This window comes from Schistocerca americana, chromosome X, assembly GCF_021461395.2.
Source record: "Schistocerca americana isolate TAMUIC-IGC-003095 chromosome X, iqSchAmer2.1, whole genome shotgun sequence".
Classification (NCBI taxonomy): domain Eukaryota; kingdom Metazoa; phylum Arthropoda; class Insecta; order Orthoptera; family Acrididae; genus Schistocerca; species Schistocerca americana.
In genome coordinates this window covers 1,004,867,389-1,004,895,275 of record NC_060130.1, presented here as the reverse complement: position 1 = coordinate 1,004,895,275, position 27,887 = coordinate 1,004,867,389, and the positions used below count along the sequence as shown (strand labels likewise).

The 27,887-nt window shown below is 44.3% G+C and overlaps 1 protein-coding gene across 4 annotated transcripts in view; it reads left to right on the top strand.

The window, feature by feature from the left end:
• Window positions 1-27,887, top strand: part of LOC124555585 — a 150,054-nt gene that overhangs the window by 19,454 nt on the left and 102,713 nt on the right. For all 4 annotated transcript variants that reach the window (XR_006968566.1, XR_006968565.1, XM_047129548.1 and 1 more), the window contains exon 2: window positions 20,488-20,597. Coding sequence is in view for 2 of the 4 variants with exons in the window: in XM_047129548.1 (XP_046985504.1) it covers window positions 20,584-20,597 (14 nt within the window). In the remaining 2 variants the exon portion in view is untranslated. The remainder of the gene's footprint in view (window positions 1-20,487; window positions 20,598-27,887) is intronic.

Below are 27,887 nucleotides of genomic sequence, written 5' to 3'. Positions count from 1 at the left end.
TTCAGTGTCAGATATCACATCAGCAACAAAAGGAGATACATCTGTGGTTGCTTTTATGGAAAATGCTGCCATAAGATTAGCTGTTGTGGGTTGAAAAGGACAGGTACCCTCAACACAGTTTTCATCTTGATCACCAATGGCTTCCCATTCCTCTATCCTTTGACACAATTCCTCATTGTTCTGTTTCTGTAGGACTATAGTCTCTAATAACACAGCTATTTGCCCCTTCAGGGCTTCCAACATTTTATTTAGTGTCATTGGCCATATTTCTGGCATTTGTGCTACCTTCATCTGCCATTACATAAGAATAATACAGAAACAGTTTACTACACATAACTAGCACAGCTTGAACATATGGCAAATCATACCTGGATAGGTTGCAATACTGACATCTTGCTGGCTGTAGATAGACTTCCCTAGTATTTCCACGAAAGAAAGACAACTCCACAGTTTCTTGTGGCATAACAAATGACACTTTTAATTTATTGAGGAGATCCTCACAGCTCAGCGTGGTCATTACTGAATACTCAAGAAGAAGGCTGACAAATATAAGTCACTTACCATACTGCATCATAGCAAACTGCAATCCATAACTATTGACCTTACAGCAGAGCTGCACAAAAGATGACAGCTGCAGCTGTTGTAGACATATGGGTGTGGCAGCAAGCTCAGACGTCTCCACCATTGGTAGCCATTTGCTAACCCCAGATATAGTGGTGTCCGCCACTTCTGATGTTGGATATGTGTGACCAAGACAGCCCAGATCCCCACATGTGTCCGGACTGAACTGAGTAGGATGTGTTGAGAAGGATCTGCTCATGCTTGACAGCATAAAAAAAACATGAATCATAACAAAACATTTATCAATCAGAAGTTTAGGCAACGGTAGCTCCGTCAGGCCAGTGGAGTGCAGACCCAGTCAGCAGAAGTGAGAGTTCATCTTCAGCAGTTCTGCCAAATCACATAAGGATGGTGTGTTGGCCATTAATGACACAGCTTGGTCAGTGGCCCCAGACACTGACAGACATAGTCCTTACTGGACAATGGTGGACAGCAGCCTCTGTGGGCCAATCTCTGAGGTGCTCTCATTGAGTATGTGTGCCAGGAGACTCAATATCCAGCCCAGCTGGAAGTACTCATTGTGTAGAGTCCAACCCACGGCCCCTAGAGGCTGGCAGCATCATTGTTGGCTGCAGAAATGGGGCGAGCAGCAGCAGCGGTTCTTTCTCACATCGGCAGATAGTATACAGCTTCCTGGCCTGGCTGGTCAAGTCTCCAGTAGGCCAGCAGACTGGTGGCAGTCTCTGCACCCAATCAGTGATGACTCAGAAGTTGTCACTGCAGCTTGCAGTGTCAGAGTCTCACCAGTGAGATTGGCAACTCCATAGATGATTGTAGACCATAAGGCATGCAGAGGGTCAACTGACATAGCTTCCCCTGTATCACGGGACTGCTGCAACTGAGAGTTGCATAGTATTTATACTGGTACTTTCTGTCCACTCTGCTGCAGTGCAGGTAGCAATGACGTCATGTATACTAGATTACTTGCATGATCAGCTCTCCTATTAGCTTCATCTTTCCAAATACCAATTTCTGTAGAATCAGTGGCTGTATAGTTACTGTTGCTTATAACTGTGGTTTCTTGTGTCACTCTGCTCTGTTACCAGTATTATGATATCTGTCTGTTGCCACAATGTTGTTGTGCTTCACTTGCAAATTGGGGCACTCAGCAGGTCCCACTTGTCACAATCACATCCATGTTCATCTCAGTCTGCTCAGTATTTCCCCCCAGCTTGCAGTTTGACAGTTGTTGACTCACATGGCTTGACTTCTGGTGCCACCAGAAAAGAGTTTTAACAAATTTTTAGTGTTAGCCTGATATTCCAGGGTGCAGCAGAGCTTTAACATCAGTCAGATAATCTCTGTATTTTTTCTGGTGAGTTTGTATTTTGTTAAAAATATTGTAATTTAGTATCTCTAAAGAGTATATTACAGTCCTTCAAGTTCTCTCTCAGTTCAGTGATTGCTGGATGTCACTTGTATGTGCATATCTGAGTGAATCATAGGTAGGTGTATAGTGCTGTTGCAGGTCAAAAGTGCCAAAAATTAGTGGGTTTGTTTCATCATTGATGGACTGCACTGGAGGTGTGCTAGCAGTAAACCTGCAGCACAAACCATTATAATCATACTTAAGATGAATCCAGTGACATAAAATACATGGAAGAATATATTATGTGTTTTGACACCCATATTCAGTTTTATCTGACTAAAATTTCCTATTAAGAAATGTCTTAATATGAAAACTCAGTATCATATCTTGAAAACTGTTTAAATGAATTCTTGTTCAGGGTGTGAAGGCCCAAGGGATGTCTGCTGGCCACCGTCTCATCCTCTATCTTCTGGCATTATGTGGATGCAGTATGGAGGGGCATGTGGTCAGCATACCTCTCTCCCAGCCAGTTTATAGACTTTCCATACTGTGGAGCCCTACTACTCAGTCAAGCAGCTCCTCAGTTGGCATCATGAGGCTGGGTGCACACTATACCAGTTCTCCCACAAAGGAAAAATCCTTGACACTAGCAGCAATTGAACCTCGGTCCTCCCCATGGCTGCCATCTATGCTCACCTCTCAGATATCGAGAGGAACTCATGAAAAATGTAGCAGAGACGTTTATACAGTGGAGACAGTTTATGAAATAGCTGCTTTCAAGTTAAAGGTTTAAGAGCTGATGAAGAGCATAGACACAATTTCCCATTCTGATATAAGTGTACGCTAAGAAATGTAATTCAAAAAGTTGTAATAATGTTAAAGATATTTATGACAATATTAGTGACTGCAGTATTTGGTGAACACAGTTTCAGCAAACTAAGGATTATAAAAATCTTTGTAAGGATAAGCATGAATGACAACAGACAATCAAATTCAACTGTCTTTATGGACTATGACACAGCTGCTAAACTTGACTTCCATGACATAATCAATTAGTTTGCTTTGCTCAAAAAAAGGAAATAAGACGTAAAATTATAATAAAAACAGAATTCTTGGAAGGAGATATTTTCTCAACTCTCAGTTATATATACCTTGATTATAATTATCGTCATTTGGTTTTATTCACCGATGACACATCAGTACTGATAGAAAAGAAAAATGCAGAAGATGTTCCTGAAAATGTCATAAAATCTCTAGAAAATCCTAAATGTGTGGTTCCATCTAAATGGTCTAAAACTAAATATTTCAAAAACACAGTTTGTGGAGTTTAAGACAAAACAATCTAAAATAAATGGTATTCAAATTACGCACAGAAGTCTGGAACTAAGCAAAACAGTGTGTGTTAAATTCTTAGGAATGGAGATGGGCAGAAATCTGTCTTGGTCATCATATATAGACGATTTAAAAAATAAACTGAACAGCCTGGCATTTGCTATGTCAATCTTAGCCAATGCAACTGCCACAGACATGAAAAAGGTAGTGCTCCATAGCTACTTTGTGGAAATAGTGAGATACACCACTGTCTTCTGGCAAAATGCTAGTAATTTGGTAAGAATATTAACTTTACAGAACATAAATATAAGGAACATGTGTAGCACAAAGCCAAGAGAATCTTGTCACCCACTATTAAGAGACCTAAACATACTAAGGGTTCCCTCACTGTATTTCTAGGAAATAATTGTTTTCACAAATAATAATCCAAAACTGTTTGCTTCAAATAACTTCCGGCACAGATATGAAACTAGAAACAGAGAAAGTTTCATGCTTCCTAGACATAGACTCAATCTTTTCATGCAGACCCTATGTTATATGGGAATGAAAATATACAAGTTTAAAAAGACAAATTTGCAAAAGATTGAAACTGATTCAGTAAAAAGAAAATTATATAGCACTCTGGTACAAAAATGCTATTACTCTATTGGTAAAGTTTTAAATGGTGATCTGACCATTTGAGCAGGATAAAAATTATAATAGTATATATATTCAGATAGCAATGGCCTTGCCGCAGTGGATACACTGGTTCCTGTGAGATCACCGAAGTTAAGTGCTGTCGGGCGTGGTCGGCACTTGGGTGGGTGACCGTCCAGGCCGCCATGCGCTGTTGCCATTTTTCAGGGTGCACTCAGCCTCGTGATGACAATTGACTAGCTACTCGACTGAATAGTAGTGGCTACAGTCCAGAATACCATCATACTGACGGGGAGAGCGGTGTGCTGACCATACGCCCCACCTATCCGCATCCTCCACTGAGGATGACAAGGTGGTTGGATGGTCCTGATGGGCCACTTGTGGCCTGTAGATGGAGTGGTTTTATATTCAGATATTTTATAGCTCTAGTAAACGTTGTTCTCCATGTACAATCTATTATAGTCATAAGCTTGACGAGTCTCCTGTACACTAAATCAATGATATAACATATATGTTACGAGACAATAAAATCCTGATTCTGATCTAATTCTTCTACATCTACATCTACATTGATACTCCGCAAGCCACCCAACGGTGTGTGGCGGAGGGCACTTTACGTGCCACTGTCATTACCTCCCTTTCCTGTTCCAGTCGCGTATGGTTCGCGGGAAGAACGACTGTCTGAAAGCCTCCGTGCGCACTCTAATCTCTCTAATTTTACATTCGTGATCTCCTCAGGAGGTATAGGTAGGGGGAAGCAATATATTCGATACCTCATCCAGAAACGCACCCTCTCGAAACCTGGCGAGCAAGCTACACCGCGATGCAGAGCGCCTCTCTTGCAGAGTCTGCCACTTGAGTTTATTAAACATCTCCGTAACGCTATCACGGTTACCATATAACCCTGTGACAAAACGCGCCGCTCTTCTTTAGATCTTCTCTATCTCCTCCATCAGACCGATCTGGTACGGATCCCACACTGATGGGCATTACTCAAGTATAGGTCGAACGAGTGTTTTGTAAGCCACCTCCTTTGTTGATGGACTACATTTTCTAAGCACTCTCCCAATGAATCTCAACCTGGTACCCGCCTTACCAACAATTAATTTTATATGATCATTCCACTTCAAATCGTTCCGTACGCATAATCCCAGATATTTTACAGAAGTAACTGCTACCAATGTTTGTTCCGCTATCATATAATCATACAATAAAGGATCCTTCTTTCTATGTATTCGCAATACATTACATTTGTCTATGTTAAGGGTCAGTTGCCACTCCCTGCACCAAGTGCCTATCCGCTGCAGATCTTCCTCCATTTCGCTACAATTTTCTAATGCTGCAACATCTCTGTATACTACAGCATCATCCGCGAAAAGCCGCATGGAACTTCCGACACTATCTACTAGGTCATTTGTATATATTGTGAAAAGCAATGGTCCCATAACACTCCCCTGTGGCACGCCAGAGGTTACTTTAACGTCTGTAGACGTCTCTCCATTGATAACAACATGCTGTGTTCTGTTTGCTAAAAACTTTTCAATCCAGCCACACAGCTGGTCTGATATTCCGTAGGCTCTTACTTTGTTTATCAGGCGACAGTGCGGAACTGTATCGAACGCCTTCCGGAAGTCAAGAAAAATAGCATCTACCTGGGAGCCTGTATCTAATATTTTCTGGGTCTCATGAACAAATAAAGCGAGTTGGGTCTCACACGATCGCTGTTTCCGGAATCCATGTTGATTCCTACATAGTAGATTCTGGGTTTCCAGAAATGACATGATAGGCGAGCAAAAAACATGTTCTAAAATTCTACAAGAGATTGACGTCAGAGATATAGGTCTATAGTTTTGCGCATCTGCTCGACGACCCTTCTTGAAGACTGGGACTATCTGTGCTCTTTTCCAATCATTTGGAACCCTCCTTTCCTCTAGAGACTTGCGGTACACAGCTGTTAGAAGGGGGGCAAGTTCTTTCGCGTACTCTGTGTAGAATCGAATTGGTATCCCGTCAGGTCCAGTGGACTTTCCTCTATTGAGTGATTCCAGTTGCTTTTCTATTCCTTGGACACTTATTTCGATGTCAGCCATTTTTTCGTTTGTGCAAGGATTTAGAGAAGGAACTGCAGTGCGGTCTTCCTCTGTGAAACAGCTTTGGAAAAAGGTGTTTAGTATTTCAGCTTTACGCGTGTCATCCTCTGTTTCAATGCCATTATCATCCCGTAGTGTCTGGATATGCTGTTTCGAGCCACTTATTGATTTATCGTAAGACCTGAACTTCCTAGGATTTTCTGTCAAGTCGGTACATAGAATTTTACTTTCGAATTCAATGAATGCTTCACGCATAGCCCTCCTTACGCTAACTTTGACATCGTTTAGCTTCTGTTTGTCTGAGAGGTTTTGGCTGCGTTTAAACTTGGAGTGGAGCTCTCTTTGCTTTCGCAGTAGTTTCCTAACTTTGTTGTTGTACCACGGTGGGTTTTTCCCGTCCCTCACAGTTTTACTCGGCACGTACCTGTCTAAAACGCATTTTACGATTGCCTTGAACTTTTTCCATAAACACTCAACATTGTCAGTGTCGGAACAGAAATTTTCGTTTTGATCTGTTAGGTAGTCTGTAATCTGCCTTCTATTACTCTTGCTAAACAGATAAACCTTCCTCCCTTTTTTTATATTCCTATTAACTTCCATATTCAGGGATGCTGCAACGGCCTTATGATCACTGATTCCCTGTTCTGCACATACAGAGTCAAAAAGTTCGGGTCTGTTTGTTATCAGTAGGTCCAAGATGTTATCTCCACGAGTCGGTTCTCTGTTTAATTGCTCGAGGTAATTTTCGGATAGTGCACTCAGTATAATGTCACTCGATGCTCTGTCCCTACCACCCGTCCTAAACATCTGAGTGTCCCAGTCTATATCTGGTAAATTGAAATCTCCACCTAAGACTATGACATGCTGAGAAAATTTATGTGAAATGTATTCCAAATTTTCTCTCAGTTGTTCTGCCACTAATGCTGCTCAGTCGGGAGGTCGGTAAAAGGAGCCAATTATTAGCCTAGTTCGGTTGTTTAGTGTAACCTCCACCCATAATAATTCACAGGAACTATCCACTTCTACTTCACTACAGGATAAACTACTACTAACAGCGACGAACACTCCACCACCGGTTGCATGCAGTCTATCCTTTCTAAACACCGTCTGTACCTTTGTAAAAATTTCGGCAGAATTTATCTCTGGCTTAAGCCAGCTTTCTGCACCTATAACGATTTCAGCTTCGGTGCTTTCTATCAGCGCTTGAAGTTCCGGTACTTTACCAACGCAGCTTCGACAGTTGACAATTACAATACCGATTGCTGCTTGGTCCCCGCATGTCCTGACTTTGCGCCGCACCCGTTGAGGCTGTTGCTCTTTCTGTACTTGCCCAAGGCCATCTAACCTAAAAAACCGCCCAGCCCACGCCACACAACCCCTGCTACCCGTGTAGCCGCTTGTTGCGTGTAGTGGACTCCTGACCTATCCAGCGGAACCCGAAACCCCACCACCCTATGGCGCAAGTCGAGGAATCTGCAGCCCACACGGTCGCAGAACCGTCTCAGCCTCTGATTCAGACCCTCCACTCGGCTCTGTACCAAAGGTCCGCAGTCAGTCCTGTCGACGATGCTGCAGATGGTGAGCTCTGCTTTCATCCCGCTAGCGAGACTGGCAGTCTTCACCAAATCAGATAGCCACCGGAAGCCAGAGAGGATTTCCTCCGATCCATAGCGACACACATCATTGGTGCCGACATGAGCGACCACCTGCAGATGGGTGCACCCTGTACCCTTCATGGCATCCGGAAGGACCCTTTCCACATCTGGAATGACTCCCCCAGGTATGCACACGGAGTGCACATTGGTTTTCTTCCCCTCTCTTGCTGCCATTTACCTAAGGGGCCCCATTACGCGCCTGACGTTGGAGCTCCCAACTACCAGTAAGCCCACCCTCTGCAACTGCCCGGATCTTGCAGACTGAGGGGCAACCTCTGGAACAGGACAAGCAGCCATGTCAGGCCGAAGATCAGTATCAGCCTGAGACAGAGCCTGAAACCGTTTCGTCAGACAAACTGGAGAGGCTTTCCGTTCAGCCCTCCGGAATGTCTTTCGCCCCCTGCCACACCTTGAAACGACCTCCCACTCTACCACAGGTGAGGGATCAGCCTCAATGCGGGCATTATCCCGGGCAACCACAGTCGTAGTCCGATCAGGGGATGCGTGGGACGAGCTGGCCGTCCCCGACAAACCCCCATCCGGACCCCCACAGTGACACCCATTGGCAACAGCCTCAAGCTGTGTGACCGAAGCCAACACTGCCTGTAGCTGGGAGCGAAGGGATGCCAACTCAGCCTGCATCCGAACACAGCAGTTGCAGTCCAGTTGCAGTCCAGTTGTGTTTGTAATCAATTATTTATGCACTATTAATATTTTTGGTAATTTATTTAGTATGATGATACATTTTATTTGTTGTTTGCAACATTTTTCATCAGTGTTCTTAATTTTAGTGAAGTTTTAAATATACTTCATTTCTAAGAAACCTACATACAAAATTATAAATTTTTCTAAATCTGTTTAGGGAAATACCCCCTGCAGAATGGTAGTTTTGTGGAAGGGGGGACAGCTCTGACTGTTCTTCTTTGGGGTGCATGATCACTTTGGCATAGCTTATGTGTGTCCAAAAACTCTTAACACTGTCCCCTAGAACTTGGCATCAACTACACTTTAATACATACTGATCACTGCCTGTAGAAACTACAGGTGTGTTGTGATGTGCCTAACAGCCATTTCTCAAAGAATTTCCTAGTGCAGCTTTCCTGGATGTTACTTCATGATGCGTTATTTCCAAGCAGTGATGGCTTGAAGTCAGTTGTTTGATCTTTAAGTGCTTCTAAGAGACATTAAATGGACGTTCCTGCTTCCACAAAGTTGGCCATGTCTTGAAAAATGTATTACAGGTGTAATCACTTCCCACTCACTCATTGTTGCAGTGCACTTCCATAATTGTCTTGATTGAAAAAGCTTTGTTGTAAAATTGGGCACACTATGATTGATGAAGAAATACTGATGCTTCTTGAAGTATCTGGTTCTTAAATCGATGATGCTTTTGAAATCAATGCCAGTATTTTTGAATTGCAGGGTAATTTGCCTGAATCCTTTATCTTATAAGCAGCAGCGACACAAAGAAATTGAAACTGTTTACATGTGGGAGGCTACAGCAACAACTGTAGCCCAACTGGAATGTGTTAATATACAGGGTGAGCCAAAAGTTCATTAGCATTTGAAGATGCACTAATTCACAGAATAATGTAGGTAGAGAGGTAAAAATTGACACACACATCTGAAATGGCATGGGGTTTTGATGGAACAAAAAGGTGCAAAAACTGGCCAGAAGCTGGCACTGGATAGCAACACATCAGTGACACCACATGAGAATCATGTATAAAATGTGCTGTAGTGTGTGTGTGTGTGTGTGTGTGTGTGTGTGTGTGTGTGTGTGTGTGTGCGTGTGTGTGTGTGTGTGAGAGAGAGAGAGAGAGAGAGAGAGAGAGAGAGAGACAGAGAGAGAGAGAGAGAGAGATAATCAGCCTGGATAAGAAACACCTGCTGGAAGGCATGACCTTTTATTCAGGATGGTGCTCCACCTCATATTGCTACACCTGCACATTGTTTGGTGAGGATCACATGCTGAACCACCGTAGCCATGATGCTTGGCCTACCTGGCCTCCCATGTCTCCAGACTTCAATCTGTGTGATTATTGGTTGTGGGGTTACCTGAAGCTGCAAGTCTACCTCGATCATCTGACCGCATTAGGGATGATAAAAGACAACGTACAACAGTAATTTCCTCACCATACCTACTCGTATGCTGTACAATGTTGTTCACAGCCTTATGTCTTGACTACAGGTATTGTTGATGAATGATGGCCAACATGCTAAGCATTTGCTATAAAGAACATTGTCTTTGCTAAAAATCAATTTATATGCTAATTATTGCTTTTGTGTCATATGAAGCAGCATATGTCAGTCACTTTGTGCACTTTTTTTGTTTCAGTAAAACCCTCTGTCATTTCAAGCATATGTGTCAATTCTCACCTCTCTACCTACATTTTTCCATGAAGTATTGAATTGTCAAATGTTAGACTTTTGACTCACACTGCATTTTCTCATTCTGAATATATTTTGGGCATCCTGTCTTAGTTGTGTCTCCTGCATATCAAAGTTTATTCAAATTCCATCCATAGGTGAACTATATATGGATTGTGTACAAAACATAGACCCATGCATGAGCAGTACTTAATTTAATTTTTGTATTTTCTGCAGGAGAAAGATGTAGGGACTACTGAAGACACCTTTACTGAGCTGGCTTCATCAGAAAATGGCCATTTTTTGATAATTCAGATACTTACATGTCACTGAACACATACAGTGTAATAAGCTGTGTTAGTGATAGCGTGTTACAATTGCAATGCAAAGATAAAAAAATTAGTGTTAACATTAAATGTACATGTTAAATATCTTATATTAAACAGATATACAACTTTAAAATTAAAATCTTAAAAATCAATTTCAACATTATATAATCATCTGCCAGTTCAGATTCTTCTTGAATTGTATGAGCTTCCACTATGTTGCAGACAAATTTTTAACCATTTTCATTGTTCTCCTTTGAATATACTCAGAATTTCCTGTTAAAGCAGAATAAGAATAGGTAAATTTTTAATTAATAGGATTTCTGTAGCTGTTGTAATAACGAGCTGATGTGTTCAATCCCTAGAGCTTGCAAAATGTTGCATTCAGTTTATTTCCTTCATCACCACTTTTTTTAAATCAGAATTGCACTTAACTCTGAAGTAATTACACAATCACATGAGCAAGAAACAGAAAATGTAACCTCGTTTACAAGTGCCTATTTCTCTATGTAATGTAATTATATATTCACTACATTTCCCCCCTGCGGGTTCGGGGGTAAGAATAGGCCCGCGGTATTCCTGCCTGTCGTAAGAGGCGACTAAAAGGAGTCTCAAACGTTTTGGCCTTAATGTGATGGTCCCCATTAGGGTTTGACCTCCATTTTTCCAAATTCCACAGAAGTACGAGCCTTTTGGGGAAGGACACCTTACGTGGTGCACCATCAGTCCTCTGTGCCCTACGACCTTGGCACTCTTGATCGTCTTTGCGTCGTACCTGCACCCTCCATCCCTCATTTTGGGCATAGACACCTGATGTATTGTGTAAGTACCGCCCTTAGTGCGTCACCACCAGCACCTACGATCACTATGGACTACCCATGGCACCCAAAATCCAGCACGGTAGCCAGCCCGTTGTGGTGGGGTCGTCATGTACCCTCTAGGTTGTAGCCCCCTGACAACACAGGGATCGTACTGCCGATGCCTGAGCTGACACCTCCCCACGTAAGCCAAGGAGTAGATGCTCGTCTCTCTGGGGCATCGGGACTCCCGGCAACGGCCATCCTGCCAGGTGGCCTTTGCTGTGGCTGGGTGGCGCCCGTGGGGAGAGCCCCTGGTCGGAGTGGGTGGCATCGGGGCGGATGCCCCGCAATGAAGCGGGTGAAATCTCAATCTGGTGGTCGTCCGACCGCCAATGTCTCTAAGCGTGGTAAGGTGGAATTTAACGCTGTGACATATAACCCGAAGTCGTTCCCTTCCCTAGCCACACCATGGGAGGAACGTAGGGCTGCAGACAGACAGGAGCCGTATTCGCCACGATACCTTGTATGCAGCAGAACTGATGGGGATTCGTTTTTGGGGACTAAGCCTCTTTTCTTCGTGCACAATCTCGAAGATAAGTTTGGGGAAGTGGCATCTCTTTCCAAAATGAGGAGCGGGGCCATTTTGATACAAGCAGCTTCATCTGCGCAGTCCCAGGCATTACTCGCCTGTGAGAAGCTCGGTGACATCCCCGTCACTGTCACTCCCCATAAGTCCTTAAATTTGGTCCAGGGGATTATTTTTCATAAAGATCTTCTGCTACAGTCTGATGACGAGCTACGTGAGAACCTGGCACGACGAGGTGTACACTTTGTCCGTCGTGTCTTTCGGGGGCCGAAGGATAATAGGGTCGCTACCGGTGCTTTCATCCTGGCCTTTGAGGGCGACTGCTTGCCTGAGAAAGTCAAGGTCATGATATACCGGTGCGATGTCAAGCCCTATGTCCCGCCCCCTATGCGATGCTTCCAGTGCTGGAAATTCGGACACATGTCCTCCAGGTGCACTTCCAGCCCCACGTGTCGTGATTGTGGACGACCTCCACATCCTAATGCTCCATGTGCTCCGCCTCCCACCTGCGTTAACTGTGGGGAGCATCATTCTCCCTGCTCACCAGACTGTGCAGTCTATCAACGAGAGCGGAAGATACAAGAAATTAAGACCTTGGACCGTTTAAGTTACCAAGAGGCAAAGAAGAAATTAGAACGGCTCAACCCCACACCTATGTTGAGGAGTTATGCTACTGTCACACTGCCGCCACCAGCTCCTGCACAGACTCCCTTCTCTGTTGGCCCACAGAGAAATCAGGTAACGTCTGCCCCACCGCTGGGACAGGCCGCTCTCTCTTCCACTGCTCCCAAAACACCGAGTTTGGGAGCAGTGCGCCCCAAGCAACCGGGGACGTTGGTCCCCACCTCTCAGCCGGAGCGGCGACAGCCCTCTCCGGCTCCTCAGCCGGGGAAGCGACAGCTCCCTCCGGCTGCTCAGCCGGGGACGCAACAGCCTCCTCCGGCCTCACTTGTTCGGAAGGGATCCCTTGGGGGCGTCCCTTCCAAGGACTTCCCCAGTGTCTCACAAGACACTAGCCAGTGGCTGAAGAAGCCACCAGCTGCTGGTCGAAGGGCTTCACGCTCTTCCTCTGTTCCTGATGATGCGTCAGGAAAGCCCTCCCAGCATGACAACCCTCCTCCCAAAGACAAGAGAGAGAAAAGGAAGCTCTCCAAGAAGAATAAGGACCCAGTGGTTCCCGCACCAACGCTCCCTGTCAGCTCAGCCTCTGAGGACGAGGTCGAGCTCTTTGCGTCCCCTGATGACCTGGATCTCGCCGTCTCCTCAGAAACGATGGCCGTAGTGACGTCCGTCGCTCAGTCGGTGGCAGCATGTGACCCTGCCAAGTAATTTGCCTTTTCAATGCCTGCATGCCCCTACCGGACACGCTTTGTACAATCCTCCAGTGGAATTGTGGCGGTTATTTTAGCCATCTCCCTGAGCTACGACAGCTCCTAAGCCTGACACCTGCTTTCTGCATTGCCCTCCAAGAAACCTGGTTCCCGGCAATGCGGACCCCTGTTCTTCGTGGATACAGGGGCTATTACTGCAACCGTAGCACTTACAATTGTGTGTCAGGTGGAGCCTGCGTGTATGTCCTTACCTCTGTATATAGTGCTCCTGTGCCCCTTCAAACATCATTGGAAGCTGTGGCTGTCCGTGTAAGGACTACCCAGGACATAACCGTCTGCAGTGTCTATCTCCCTCCAGGTGGTACAGTCTCCCTGACCGAAATGGCTGCGCTTGTCGCCCAACTCCCCACGCCTTTTCTTCTCCTGGGGGATTTTAACGCCCACAATCCCCTGTGGGGTGGAACGAAGGTTACTGGCCGAGGCAGGGAGGTCGAGAATCTCATCTCCCAACTCGACCTCTGCCTCTTAAACTCTGGCGCCGCCACACATTTCAGTGTGGCGCATGGCACGTTCTCGGCCATCGATCTGTCGTTGTGCAGCCCAGGGCTTGTACCATCGGTCCACTGGAGAGTCCATGAGGACTTGTGTGGTAGTGACCATTTTCCGATCTTCCTTTCACTACCACAGCGTCACTCCTTTGCGCGCTCGCCTAGATGGGCATTTAGCAAGGCGAACTGGGACACGTTCTGCTCTGCTGCCACTGTTGACTCTCTCCCCCATGGTACCATCGATGTGGCGGTTGAGACACTGACTGCAGCGATTGTTTCCGCTGCGGAACGTACCATTCCTCGTTCGTTCGGGTGCCCCCGGCGAAAGTCGGTGCCTTGGTGGTCTCCAGAGGTCGCTGCCGCCATTAAAGAACGTCGGCGGGCTCTTCAGCGACATAAGCGGCACCCGTCTTTGGAGAACCTCATTTTATTCAAACGTCTCCGTGCTCAGGTACGGAGGCTTATCAAACGGCGGAAACAGGAGTGTTGGGAGAGGTACGTTTCCAAGATTGGTTCCCGTACTTCCCCCTCCCAGGTGTGGCTGAAGATTCGGCGCATCTTTGGATTGCAGTACTCTACAGGTGTCCCAGGGCTTACCATCAACGGGGCAGTATCCACCGCTGCCGATGCAATCGCCGAGCATTTCGCTCAGCACTATGTCCGGGCCTCTGCGTCGGGGAATTACCCGCCTGCGTTTTGCGCGCTCAAACGCCGGGAGGAAGGCAAACGGCTTTCTTTCGCTTCTCGCCACCCTGAGGCGTATAACGCCCCATTTAGTTTGTGGGAACTCCAGGGCGCCCTGGCACAGTGCCCCGATACAGCCTCTGGGCCAGATGGCGTCCACAATCAGATGCTAAAACACCTGTCCCCGGACTGTCAGCGATGTGTTCTTGCCATCTTCAACCGCCTATGGGGTGATGGTGTCTTTCCGTCGCAATGGCGAGAAAGTACCATCATTCCAGTGCTGAAGCCTGGTAAGGACCCGCTTACTGTGGATAGTTATCGGCCCATTAGCTTAACCAATACTCTGTGCAAGCTGCTGGAACGCATGGTGAGTCGACGGCTGTGTTGGCTGCTCGAGTCTCGGGGTCTCCTGGCTCCATGCCAGAGCGGCTTCCGTCAGGGCCGTTCCACCGCCGATACTTTGGTCCTCCTTGAGTCTGCAATCCGCACTGCTTTTTCCAGGCGCCAACACCTCGTCTCCGTCTTTTTTGACCTCTCCAGAGCATATGACACGACGTGGCGCCACCATATTCTCGCCACGTTGCACGGGTGGGGTCTCCGGGGCTCTCTCCCCATTTTTATTCAGAATTTTTTATCTGTTCGGACATTCCGCGTTTTAATTGGCACATCCCATAGTTCCCTTCATATCCAGGAGAACGGCGTTCCACAGGGCTCTGTATTGAGCGTGCCCCTTTTCCTTGTGGCCATTAATGGCCTTGCAGCAGCAGTAGGGTCCTCTGTCTCGCCCACGTTATATGCTGACGATTTCTGCATCTTTTTCAGCTCCTCCACCATTGGCGTTGCAGAACGTCGGTTGCAGGGAGCCATACGCAAGGCACAGGCGTGGGCCCTAGCCCATGGGTTTCAGTTTTCTCCTGCGAAGACTTGTGTTATGCACTTTTGTCGGCGTCGCACTGTCCATCCCCACCCTGAGCTTTATCTTCAGGATGCTAAGCTCAGGGTTGTTGACACTTACCGTTTTCTGGGATTGCTGTTCGATGCCCGGCTTACTTGGCTTCCACATATTCGTGAGCTCAAGCGTCAGTGCTGGCAGCATCTGAATGCCCTCCGCTGCCTCAGCAACACAACTTGGGGTGCCGACCGTAACACGCTGCTGCAGCTCTACAAAGCCCTTGTGCTGTCCCGACTGGATTATGGGAGTGTGGCGTATGGCTCAGCGTCGCACTCAGCGTTGCAACTGCTGGACCCCATTCACCACTGTGGGGTTCGACAGGCGACAGGAGCATTCCGCACCAGTCCTGTTAATAGCCTACTTGCTGAGGCTGGGGTTCCTCCGCTCTACATTCGGCGTCAACAACTCTTAGCCAACTATGCTGCCCACGTCCGTTGTTCTCCCCGTCACCCTAACTACCGTCTCCTTTTCACCGATGCGGCAGTCCATCTTCCACGCCGGCGGCCGCGATCAGGCCATGCAATTGGGATCCGTGTTCAGTCCCTGCTTAGTGAACTCGAGTCTTTGCCTCTTCCATCTGCTTTTCAGGTCCGCCCACATACACCACCTTGGTGTATCCGTCGGCCGCAGCTTCAGCTGGACCTCTCCCAATGGCAAAAGGATTCAGTTCCTCCTGCAGTCTTGCGCCGCCAATTTCTTGCTCTCCTCGACGAATCCCGTGACTCGGAGGTTATCTATACCGATGGCTCGATGGTTGATGGCCGTGTGGGGTACGCTTATGTTCATGCGGACTATGTCGACCAACGCTCCTTGCCGGACGGCTGCAGTGTTTACACTGCAGAGCTAACAGCTATTTTTCGTGCCCTTGAGCGTGTTCGTACCAGCACTGGCGAGTCTTTTGTCATTTGCAGTGACTCTCTCAGTAGTCTCCAGGCTCTTGACCAGTGCTACCCACGCCATCCCATTGTTGTTGCCATCCAGGAGTCCGTTCATGCTCTTGCACAACGTGGCCGTTCAGTGGTGTTCATATGGACCCCGGGACACGTTGGGATAGCGGGCAACGAACACGCCGACAAGTTAGCTAAAGAAGCCACCCGCAAACTGCCGTTGGAGATCGGCCTCCCGGCCACTGATCTCCGATCGGTGTTACGCCGTCGGGTCTTTGGGATGTGGGCCGACGAATGGCGCACCCTGTCTGTGCCCAACAAGCTGCGGCGTGTAAAGGAGACAACGACTGTGTGGGGTTCCTCCATGCGGGCCTCTCGGAGGGACTCTGTGGTTCTCTGTAGGCTCCGCATTGGTCACTCTTGGCTGACGCATGGTCATCTGCTGCGTCGAGAGGACCCCCCTCATTGTCGCTGTGGTGTGCTTATGTCGGTGGCCCATATATTGTTGGACTGTCCTCTTTTAACCGCCCTCAGGCGAACTTTTAATCTCCAGGGTGCTTTATCATCTCTCTTAGGTGACAATGTCTCTATGGCAGATCGGGTTTTAAGTTTTATTCGCGCAAGCGGCTTTTATAGGTCCATTTAAATTTTTTTTAACATCACCCTCTTTTGAGCTCTCTCTTTTACTTAGTTTTGTGTTGTGATTCGACTCCGCCCTAAACGTTTAGGCTGGAGGTTTTAACGTGTTGCAGAGTGGCTGGCTCATCCTATTATTTTCGTGATCAGCCAGCCACAGTTCTCTGCTGTGCAGTTTTAATTCCATCTGCCTTTGTTCTCTATGTTGTTTTTGTTGCTGTGCTCTGTTTTCCATGTTGTCTTACAATGGACCATGGGGCTTTTCTTCCCCTGGAGTTTTTCTTTTAGTGCTTCGCTTGACTGGTGGATAGTTCCCCTGTGCTCTGTGTTTTTATGAAATAAGGGACCGATGACCTTTGTAGTTTGGTCCCTTTAATCTTTAACCCAACCAACCAACCATCACTACATTTACTGTAATGATCTTACATAATAAACTTCAATGTTCTCTCAAGCTGAATTTATATCCTAACTGAAGACATGTTCAGCTAGTTAGATCTCTGAATTATGAGAGTACTTTATATTCGATGTTCCTATCAAACATAGAACAGTTATTATTTGACCTTATGTTCTTCATTGTACTAGAGGATATTTTTGAAATAGACATTTGAGGAGGAAGCAGTACCAACAACTTATCTACCATCTTTCTATTACTGCTAAATTGTGTAGGGAAAAAAAGAAGAAAGTAAACCAGTTACTCTAGTAAACTGATTATATTGAATATCACATGGGATTGGAATAGCTGAACAGTGTCCTACATCAGGGCTATGACTATTCTGTTTTCATTATTCCCAAAATGAGGAATATCAGTCCTGTCTCTTATGTAGTGGTATTGGCCATGCAACCTTAACTTTTCTACAAAACATTCTAATCCATCTTTTTGAGGTCCCAATGTACAACCACTTGCCTTATTGTTCATATCCATTTAAAATACTGACATGCAAGGCCTGTCCCATGCATCCATGGAGCACATCCTATTCCAGATCTGTCAACAGTGCAGCCAGAGGCAGGGTCACCTCTGACAGCAATCACATCATATGCAATACCTCTTCAACAGCTGCATGGCTTTTAACATGTGCACAAGTATTCATGAACAGTTCACCCATATGAATGACAATCACCAAACTACCAGGTGGTTATAATTAAAGTGTTACCCATGGAAGTTCAGTGTGAGCTGTAATTTTCATATAGCAGTAGAACTAAATGTGCTAATTGATTAATATGGAACTGATTTACACTGGAAAATTATTAGTTCCAATTTTGACCATCAAGTGCAGATCTTACACTGTACTTTGGTTGTATGACGGTATGACATCCACACTGTCATTTGACAAGCCGTATTGTGAGTGAGCAATGTGGCTATTGAAATGAGAGACTGTGCATTGTTAGTGAAACTGTTTTATGTAAATGGCAGCAATTACAGTGCTGCCTTTAGACAGTATTGCTGACCCAGAGCTCTGAGGAGATGCTTGATATCATTAAATGGTTTAAAGAAGATGTTACTGTAATTTGAAAACATGGGTGAGCTTTGCAAGGCACCAGGAAGAGGAAGGCATCCTATCCTGGTGGAAGTTATTGATGAGGTTCCTGTTGCTGTAACTGACCATGCAGCATGTGCCCCAGGTAGTGCTAGTGCTCGTGCAGTGTTATGAGAACTGTCCATCCCATGTTCAACAGAACAGAAAGTTTTATGGTCGATTTTACACTGGTACCTGTACAAGACTCATATGGTGAGCAACTGAAACCTTGTGATCTGCAGTAACATTCTGAATTTGTTCTTCAGTTTCTGGCATACATCAAAATTGATGACAAGTGGCCAGGCAATATTCTATGGAGTGGTGAGGCACATTTTACTCTACAGGGTGCAGTAAATAAACAGATATGCGAGCTTTGAGATTCTGTTAAATCGATGTTGTGCACAAAGAGCCATTTCACTCACTGTATGTGTCTTTGTGGTGCGGATTTGTAAACACCTTTATTCTCTGTCCATTCTTCTTTGAACAGAATACATTCAGAAGACCTGTCAGGTGTAGCATGATGTCTGAAAGTTATTGTGATCTCCTTGTACAGCATGCTGTTTGGAAGAGCTCAACAGCATGGAAATCACTGTTTCTATGCAAGATGAGGCAACACCTCATTTCCCTCCACCACTGAAAGAGCTGATTAATGCAACATTCCTTGAGCATGCTATCTCCAGAGGTTTTCCAAATGCATGGCCTGCAAGATCATCTGATCTGAATCTATGTGACTTTTGGCTCTGGGGATATCTAAAAGGAGGCATTGTCAATGTCAGTGGCTTCTTTACAGTTGCTAGAATCTCGATTTATACCTAAGCTTCTCTGACTTGTGCAAATGGTAATTGCCCCTCAAATATATTTTCTGTTTCCACAGCCTTCCTGGTCTCATAAACAAGAAGACCTAATCATACACTGGTGTTCATCTCTGGTCCTGTCTCCCTCTCTACCCCATCAGACACTGACTTCTCACTTCTGTTCTCTGGATCCTTCACTTTAGGTTATTTTATGATTTAACAGTTTTTTTTCTTTTTTATTTATTTATTGAAAGCCAGAAATCTTGTGTTTCCACAAAGATAGATGGCTGATGGCAATAAAATTCTAAATACTGGATAAAAATGATTCTGTAAAGATACAGTATTTGCAACAACAAAAAAATGCTTATGACATGAAAAAGTACCATTTACCTTAAGCAGCAAGTAAGTGAAAACAGAAGATAGACAACAAAATTCTGCATACTCACTGTGCCAAAACAACAGCTGCTTTGCAATATAGAAATGAGAAAACTTACATCAGCTGTGCCAATATACAAAAATATAAAAAAAAACAGTTTAAAAAATAGAAATGATACATGCTAATACATTCATAGAATATGACAGAAATAAATACATTTATGTTATTTCTTTATTTGGCCAGTGCATCTAACAGTGTAACAGCTGTTCGAGATATAGGGCAACTAGAACATTGCACTACGAGCAAATTTAAAACATAAAAACAAATTATATGCACTGTTGACCACTCTGTACATAATACATATAAGGAACAGTTTTTTTAAACTTAAAATCATTTGAGGGAGGGATGGAGGCCATAGTTAATGTAAGTTTGCCTTCAAGTGTTCATTACCAGGAAAAAGATGTACTGCAGTAGCAATTCCTTTATTTTTGTCCTCAAAGTGTTGTTTTTATACCTAATCAATCTACACCATTCTCTTAGTGGTCTTTCTGAACCTCCTTTATAATCCTGTGTCCTTATACTTGTGTGTAACACAAATCTACACTGTAGTGAACTATCTCTGATGCCACACATCTGTCCTGTTCTCCTCCAATCCAAACCCCCCTCCCCTTTCTCCATTTCAGTCTCCTTTTCTTCATCTCTTCTTCATTCTTCCACCAGAGACAACCAGTCATCCCATTCAAGCTGCAGAACCTGGACAGTGTTGCTGTGGGTATATGTGCGCTCAAAGAAGAGTACAAGTTTTTAATCTGAACTACTTTGTTGAAGCTTTGATCACACACTTATTCACTGCTTAAGTCCTCCACTGTATTTTGAGTGGCTGTCATTAATCATTCCATTGTTTGTATTGCATGTAGGATTTTGCAGTGTAATGTTTCAAGTAGTAACACTGCAGGTGACAATAATTAAAAAAACATTAAAATGATGCTGTGTTAGTGATCTTACAAATTTTAATTTAAGTGTTTATTTTGTTTTGACAGCTTCAGAATGTACCAAAACAAGTGGTGGGACTTGACCTTGCATTCTGCCTGTTGGATGATAATTTTCTAGTGACCCTTCCAACTGCTCTAAAAGAGATGGATGGTTTAAGGTATGTTATTGATATTTAGATTGCTGCAACTTCGATTTAATGAGACTAGTAATTATAATTTTTTCCAAAAAAGTGATAACCACTGTTCAAAATAGTGTGACTCTGTGATGCACTTATTTTACTATTTCTTTCCACACCTTCTCTCTGCTACTCTATGCTTATAACAGAATGAGTACAAGCTAATGCTCTGTGCGTAAAACATTTTCATTAACATTTCACTATGTAAGACATTCTGCACAAGAAAGTCTTGGGGATGTGTTATGTAGCTCACAGTTTTAGTCATTTATTTGTGGTGTCTTCAATTTGTGGTGCCTTACTTCTGATATATCATTGCTATGCAGGGAAAACACATAAGCATATGTTTCTGATGAGATCCAGCAAATTTGTGCCCAATGGTCCATGTAGTGCTGCCTTTAAAGTGACAGTGCATGTTATTTTAGTCTTCCAAATCATTCATGTGTCATCTGAAAAAATAAAGTAGGTTATCTTCAGGATGTATGATGCCTGCTATAGTCCCAAGAATTGGAAAATTCTTTCATAACTAGTGTATATTAGAAGAAATCACTTCCTCAGATTTCATGAATGATGTTACCACGTCATATTATCAGATATTGGGTTTTTTGATACTAAGAAGGCTTCATAATATGATAGTGACCGCTAATATTAAATATATTGCTCCAACCATTGTGATATTTTTCCCTGTATATTTTAGAAGTTGGTATCTGATATGCCCATGGGGATTCACATAATCATGATCAGTTAAAATCATAGTTTCCTAAGAACTTCGTATTCCACAATCATTAAACTTACAGCTATTGAGTGACAACTGCTGACTACCAGTGGATTATATCAGTCATTCTTTATTATTTTATTGATTAGATATACCAAAGGTAATACATTCTCAAAGTAACCAATGTATTCAAAAGTGTATCACCACAGGTAAATTCGATTATTATTACAGACAAGATTTATATTTTTAATTTGAATTTCACTTTATACGACTTTGGATCATAATAATGCTTAATGTTCTGCTATGTGCCTGACAAATATTTTTGTGTCTGTGCTATCATATAGTATTTGATTTATTTTAAACTCTTACCTGCATCTGACTGCTATGAATTATTGATATCATTTGATCAAATTTTGCGAAAAAGCTTTGCCACATTCAAAAAAATAGTTTGATACTGAAACTGCACAAATGGTCAAAATAACTTTCTCATATGACCCTAGCTATTTAGTGATGGTAAAGACATTTTTTTCTGAGTTAGTTTCTTCTTCTGTTGTTAGATTATTGCTATTGAGTTATTAATTATTATTGTTATCTCTCTAACTACATGTAAAATGAACACACAACGATACTGGACGAATTAAAGCATAGTACACTGATTGGTGTGGTGTTGACTCACATAAAAAATCTTAAAATCCCACTAATGATCTAAGGTTTTCCAATCTACACTTCCTATTCAATAGGAACAAACAAAAATTGGGACAAATCGTACACGTTTTTGATTACCAATCACTGTCCAACTCTCTCACTATTATTTTCCAAAATATTTTAGAAATTAGACTTAAACACCAATATCAACTTCAGAGATTCAGAATATGGTCTATCACATACATTACCACATTGTAACATACTAGTAGAGCTCCTCATTTACCACTATGACTGATGTGCTGACCCAGGCAAAATTCTAATGAACAGTCTCATGAAAGTCCTAAAACAGCCAAAGTTACAATGCTTTGGTTCTGTATTACAGCTGTTACAATGATGACCTTCAATTTTAGCAGCTAGCTCAAATTCATTTTTTGCAGCTAGCACATAATTGTGTCAACATCGGGCAATGTTCCTGGTACAGATTCTTGCTGATCTCGCAAGATGACTCTTCCGTCCCCTCTGTTCTCTTTCACCAATAAACATACAACATAACATGTAACAGCTATGCCCATTCATTTGAAAAAAATCTAATTTTCATAAATTTTCACATAAAAATATCTTTAATGAGCATCTTGACATTTTAATGCATGGAAATGAACATTTTATTTATTTATTATTTATTTTATTTACACTTCCTGATCAAAAAAGTGGAACATCCAGAAGGGAAGAAGGAAATAAAGTGAAACTCCACAGGTTGAGAGGGTATGCGATGTTATTTCAGTGACTGCAATATCAAATCAAATTTACAAAGAACTTGGCTGTATGAGCCCCCTTAACAGAATGATGTTGCACCCCTACTGACCTCTAGGCATGCACTGATTTGATTGGGAATGTTGTTATAATACCTTTGTATCCTCTCCTAAGATAACCTGGATTACAACTGTTGTAACTAGTCCTCGATATTCTGGATACTGGCACTGGGGCAGAGTTGACATTCGAGCTGGTCCTACATGTGTTGTTTCGGAGACAGATTTGGGGGCCTTGCTGACCATGGGAGTATCTCAATATCACAAAGACAACTCATACAGAAATGTTCCACATGTGGATGAGCATTGTCCTGTTGAAAATAGTGGCATCTCTCGACCACCAAATTGAAGACCATGGAAAAGGGAGAGGGGGGAACAGTTGTGACAGTACTGTCAACATATGTGCATGTGTTTTGGAACCGTCATCTGCAATGGTAAAAAATGTCATGGTAACTACAAACTTTGCTCAGCAGTCACCTCTCATAATGAGCAGAACAAATTGTAGAAAACTGAGTCTCCTAATGACCAAAATCTTGGACAGTGAGTCTGCATTGTGGTTTTTACTGTTTTTAATAACCATATCAAAAACTGCCTACTGATCTAGATCAGCTTTGCCACGAATGGACAATGTGTCGCACACTCTGCTTTGTATGATAGCAGCTCTGACAAATCCATATTCAGATGTACTAGTCATGATGCACCTTGTGCCTCCATTGTTGCTTCTGGCACTAATGCTGCAGCCTCCACAATGATGTTGCAACTTATTAACTACAATTCTGATTTGTTGTCATTAACTAATACACATGTTTTTTGGGCATTAGCAGTAACATTGACAAAAATGATTTTAGAAGAAAATCTAGTGCAAGCCATCAGCACTTTTTTCTGTGATAATACCACACTGCTAGACGTCACAGGCCAGGGTTAAAAGGTTTATCTGGTGTAAAGGAAGCCAGGCAGAGATACAGAGACAAGCACTGTGAGGGAACAGATTTATTAGCACTTTGCTTCTACACAGAACCAAGTCCGTAGGCTAACTGCCGTTAGCGGCCAACATCTTCCCAAAGCCCTCTCCTCAAAGATAGCACACTGACACACTGAACAAATATCAATATTTATTGTGCTCTATGCCACATAGCCCCGCCCCTTCCTCCCCCCCCCCCCTTTCCCCCCTGCCTGCACAGTATGGAGTACGTCCCTACGAATGGGGGGGGGGGGGGGTGAGAAGTTTAGAAGGTAACGTACAGTTCTTCCGCGTCAGGCGGTGGAAGCGGTCAACGGCGAAGTCAGCAAGCAATATGCTGGTGGTTGAAGACGACGTCCCGTCCTGGAGTGGAGGTATAGCACTTAGTCAGCAGGTGGGCGGAGAATCACCTTGCCAGAAGGCCTAACAAAGGCATGTAAATTCCCACACGCAGCACTTGTGCTCAATTTAAAGTGGCGCTCATCGACGAGAAGACAGATGCACCGCCACAGCTGGGAAGGAGACCTGTTGCCGAGACACTCTTCGTAGATGAGCTGTCGCACATTTTCTCTCCTGGTTTTCGAGGCAAGCTCCAGTATCATCTATTTCACCACAGCATACTTCCCTGCTACGGGGGTGCTTTGACCAGATCGTAAATTAAATCGACGCGGTTGTGAAGATGGTTCATGAGGCAGGCAAAGCATGTGTCATTGTCCAAAGCACAGAAATTGAATGTTTGCTCAACCAGTTTAAACCAGAACTCCTGGTGAGCGGGTTTAAAGTCACTAAGGAGGTGCGGCTATTTCTTCGGACGGAAGTAGAGCATGCAGAAGATAGCGAGTCCGAATTATTGGCGTCCCGTAATGCGGGTATCACGAAATTCACTTGACGCTGGGGGGGGGGGGGGGGGGGGGCGGCTGAGAAGCGACGGACGCTCGAACAGTGTGAGGATCGTAGTCAAAATGTGCATTCTCATAGACATGGTAGCTCGGAGAGAAGCCACAAGTACTTAAAAACGCCGGTGAATGTCCGTTATGCACACTGTATTCATTCGACCGTGAGTGGTGGGGCTGGTTGTAGATGTCGGGGTAATTACTGTCCAGCACAGAATTGTTGACTTGATTAGAAGCAACACAAGGATCCCACACATGTCCACAAGGATGCACACTCGGTGTGATATTTGCTGTTTGGCGAGCATTGAGGATACACACATGGCAGGAACTGATTCGAGTTTGAATTTACTACTGGATTTTCCAAAGTAGCAAAACTTCGCTCGGCGCCACGAACTGTGTTGAATTGTGCGTTCGACACAGGAGTAGGAATGTTCCAAACAACACTCTGTGGAGAACACGTGGAAAGGTCTAGGCTAACAAAGCCAGGGTCCACGACCGTTGGCGGTTGGAAGAAACTGGTGGCACTCGATGAATTCCACTTCATGTTTGGACTGAAGGATTCCGAAGAGTCTTGCGGCATGTCCACTATGACGGCAGGAGTGCTGGTGAGATGTTGCTGAAATCCGGGCGGCGGTGAGTGCTGAGAGGCCATTGCCTGAAGCTGAACAACGGCCCTCGTGATCGCGAAGAAACCCGACGCGGTAGGCGCATAAATAACATTCGGGCGGTAACTCGGACGCATATTACACAAAAAATGGGGTCACCAGTGAGGGTATAGGATATAGTTGTAGGTAAACAACTAGAATTCCCTCAGACACAGATTTATTAGCACTTTGGTTCTACACAGAACCAAATCCGGAGGCTAACTGCCGTTAGCGGCCAACATCTTCCCAAAGCCCTCTCCTCAAAGATAGCACACTTATACACTTAACAAATATCGATATTAATGGCGCTCTACACGACAACTGCTTGAGAGACTGAAAATCCCATTGACAATCTGCAGCCCAGACAAACTTAACACCTTTCTGGTGAAGCCGGTTAAGAGGTTGGCAGATGTGCACACCTCATGGAGTGAACTGAGAATAATACAAAATCTTACCCAAAAAAGATGGGAACTCCTTCAGGTTCTTGTTTGGTGGCAGGTTCATGATGACTTTGATGCAGTCATCCACAGGAATGACACCATCTTTACTAAGCACATGACTCAAAAAGAGCACATTTAGGAAGAAAATCAGCACTTTTCCAGTTTGCAACAAATTCCATTCTCCAGGAGGCATTGGAAAATTTATTGCATGTTTTGTGGGTGTTCTTCCCAAGTAGGGCATATTACCCAGGCATCATCAGTCAAGGTAACTAACGCAACAGGGAATGTCCTAAATCAGTTGTTCCAAATAGTGTTGATTAAGTCCAGGTGCAGATGAGGTTCCAAAAGGCAAGCAAATAAACTGGAAAAGCCAGATCGGTATGTACAGGACCAGGAAAGTCCAAGAAAATGTGTCCAATGGCAACTGCAGGTAGGCATCTTACAAGCTGATGCAGGGAAAATATTGGTGACAACTTTGCCAATAATTCTGCCTGCCACAGAATGAGATACAAATCAGTGACACATTGTGCATTGATCATCAGTTTAAAATCACAGCAAAGATGCAAAGTGCTTTTGCGAATATGAATCACCACCTAAGGGGTGGCCCACTGACCCAACAAAATAGGAGAAATGACACCTTGATCCTGCCAACCCTGCCTATATCTTGTCATACATGGAAAAGGAAGTGAGAAGGAATGACAGGATTTGTGTACCACTGACAGCTTAAGAGAAATTTGTACCTCAAAACTTTCTGCTGGCTGTATGATTACAGTAAGGAGTTCAGATCTTGAAAAGGCACAGATTGAGACACTATATTTACTTTTTCAGTGATCTGGAACCCAAAAATAGAAAAAGTGTCTAATCCAAAGACAACTAACAATGTAAGTTACCATTCCAGATTCTCAGAAATGGAGAGGAGCCCTCACAAAGGAATGTGCTGTTTACTATAAGGTACAACCTGATAAAGAGGCTACTGCGACTCCAGGCACACCAAGAGCTTCTATGTATCTAAATTAATGAGGTTAACCATCATTCCTGTGTTTGCCTGAAATTTGACCAGTTACCTGTCCACTACCAATGTCAGCAAAATATGTAGGGGTGACCTGTGCGGGCAGAGTGCAGTGAAAACACTGGGGCATCCAGTGCCTCTCATGGCCCACTTACAGTCAGAAACAGATACCAAATGGCCTATCTGATGGATGACCATATACATTCAAGCAGTCTTGGTGAACACGCAACAAAAGACAATTGGGGCAGGCTTGCTGGCTCACGCAACAAGCAGGAGGAGAATGGCACTGATGACACAAGAAATGCTGCATGTGGAATTATGATGGTGTTAGCAGCCTAGACCTGCTGAGCCCACAAGGACAAGGATCGGCAGTGCAGCAATGCCAATGCACCTGAATCACCAATGGCGGCAACAAGTGCTGACTTGGTCAGAGGTGAGGCCACCTGGGAGGTCACACAGGTCGCTGGGGACTGTTTACCATGCTACCTAATTGCTCCACCTGCTAATTATCAGAAAAGATGTCCCTCACTGCCTCTGTATGCTCATGCGATTCTGCAATTTGGGAAACATTGGCTAAAGAAGGGTTGGACATAGTCAATGACCTAGTCTGAACTTTTAGATCAGGAGCTAACCAGATGATCATGTCTTGAATTAGTGAGTCTGAATAAGAGAAAGCTCATTTGGGCATTGAGAATGACACTTATGTGAAATGTCCTGCAGATCGGCTATCTAGACCACATATTACTGTCCAGGGTGCTTGTTGTGCTGGTTAAACTGCAACAGTGCCACCACCACACAGGTTTGATGTCTCAAATACCGTGTAAGTAACTGACAGAACTCATCAAAGGGAAGTTTCTTTAGCGCAACAAAGAGCTCCAAATTTTGGACAACTTGGTACAAACCCGTGCTGATGGACAACAACAAGGCAGCCCTATCAAAGGGATGAACGATACATGTTACCTGATAATGTGGTATGAACTGGTGCAGGTAACTCTTCCAGCTTTCTGTCGACCCATCAAACTGACAAACAGCAGGTGGTAGGAGCAGTGTAGAAAACTTCAAGGGAACTGTAAGAGCACTAAGCAAGTCTGCATTCTGGTTTATCAGCACCTACTCCTGCTCCTGTTGCTGCTGCTGCAGCTGTCGCTCCTTCTGCAGGCAC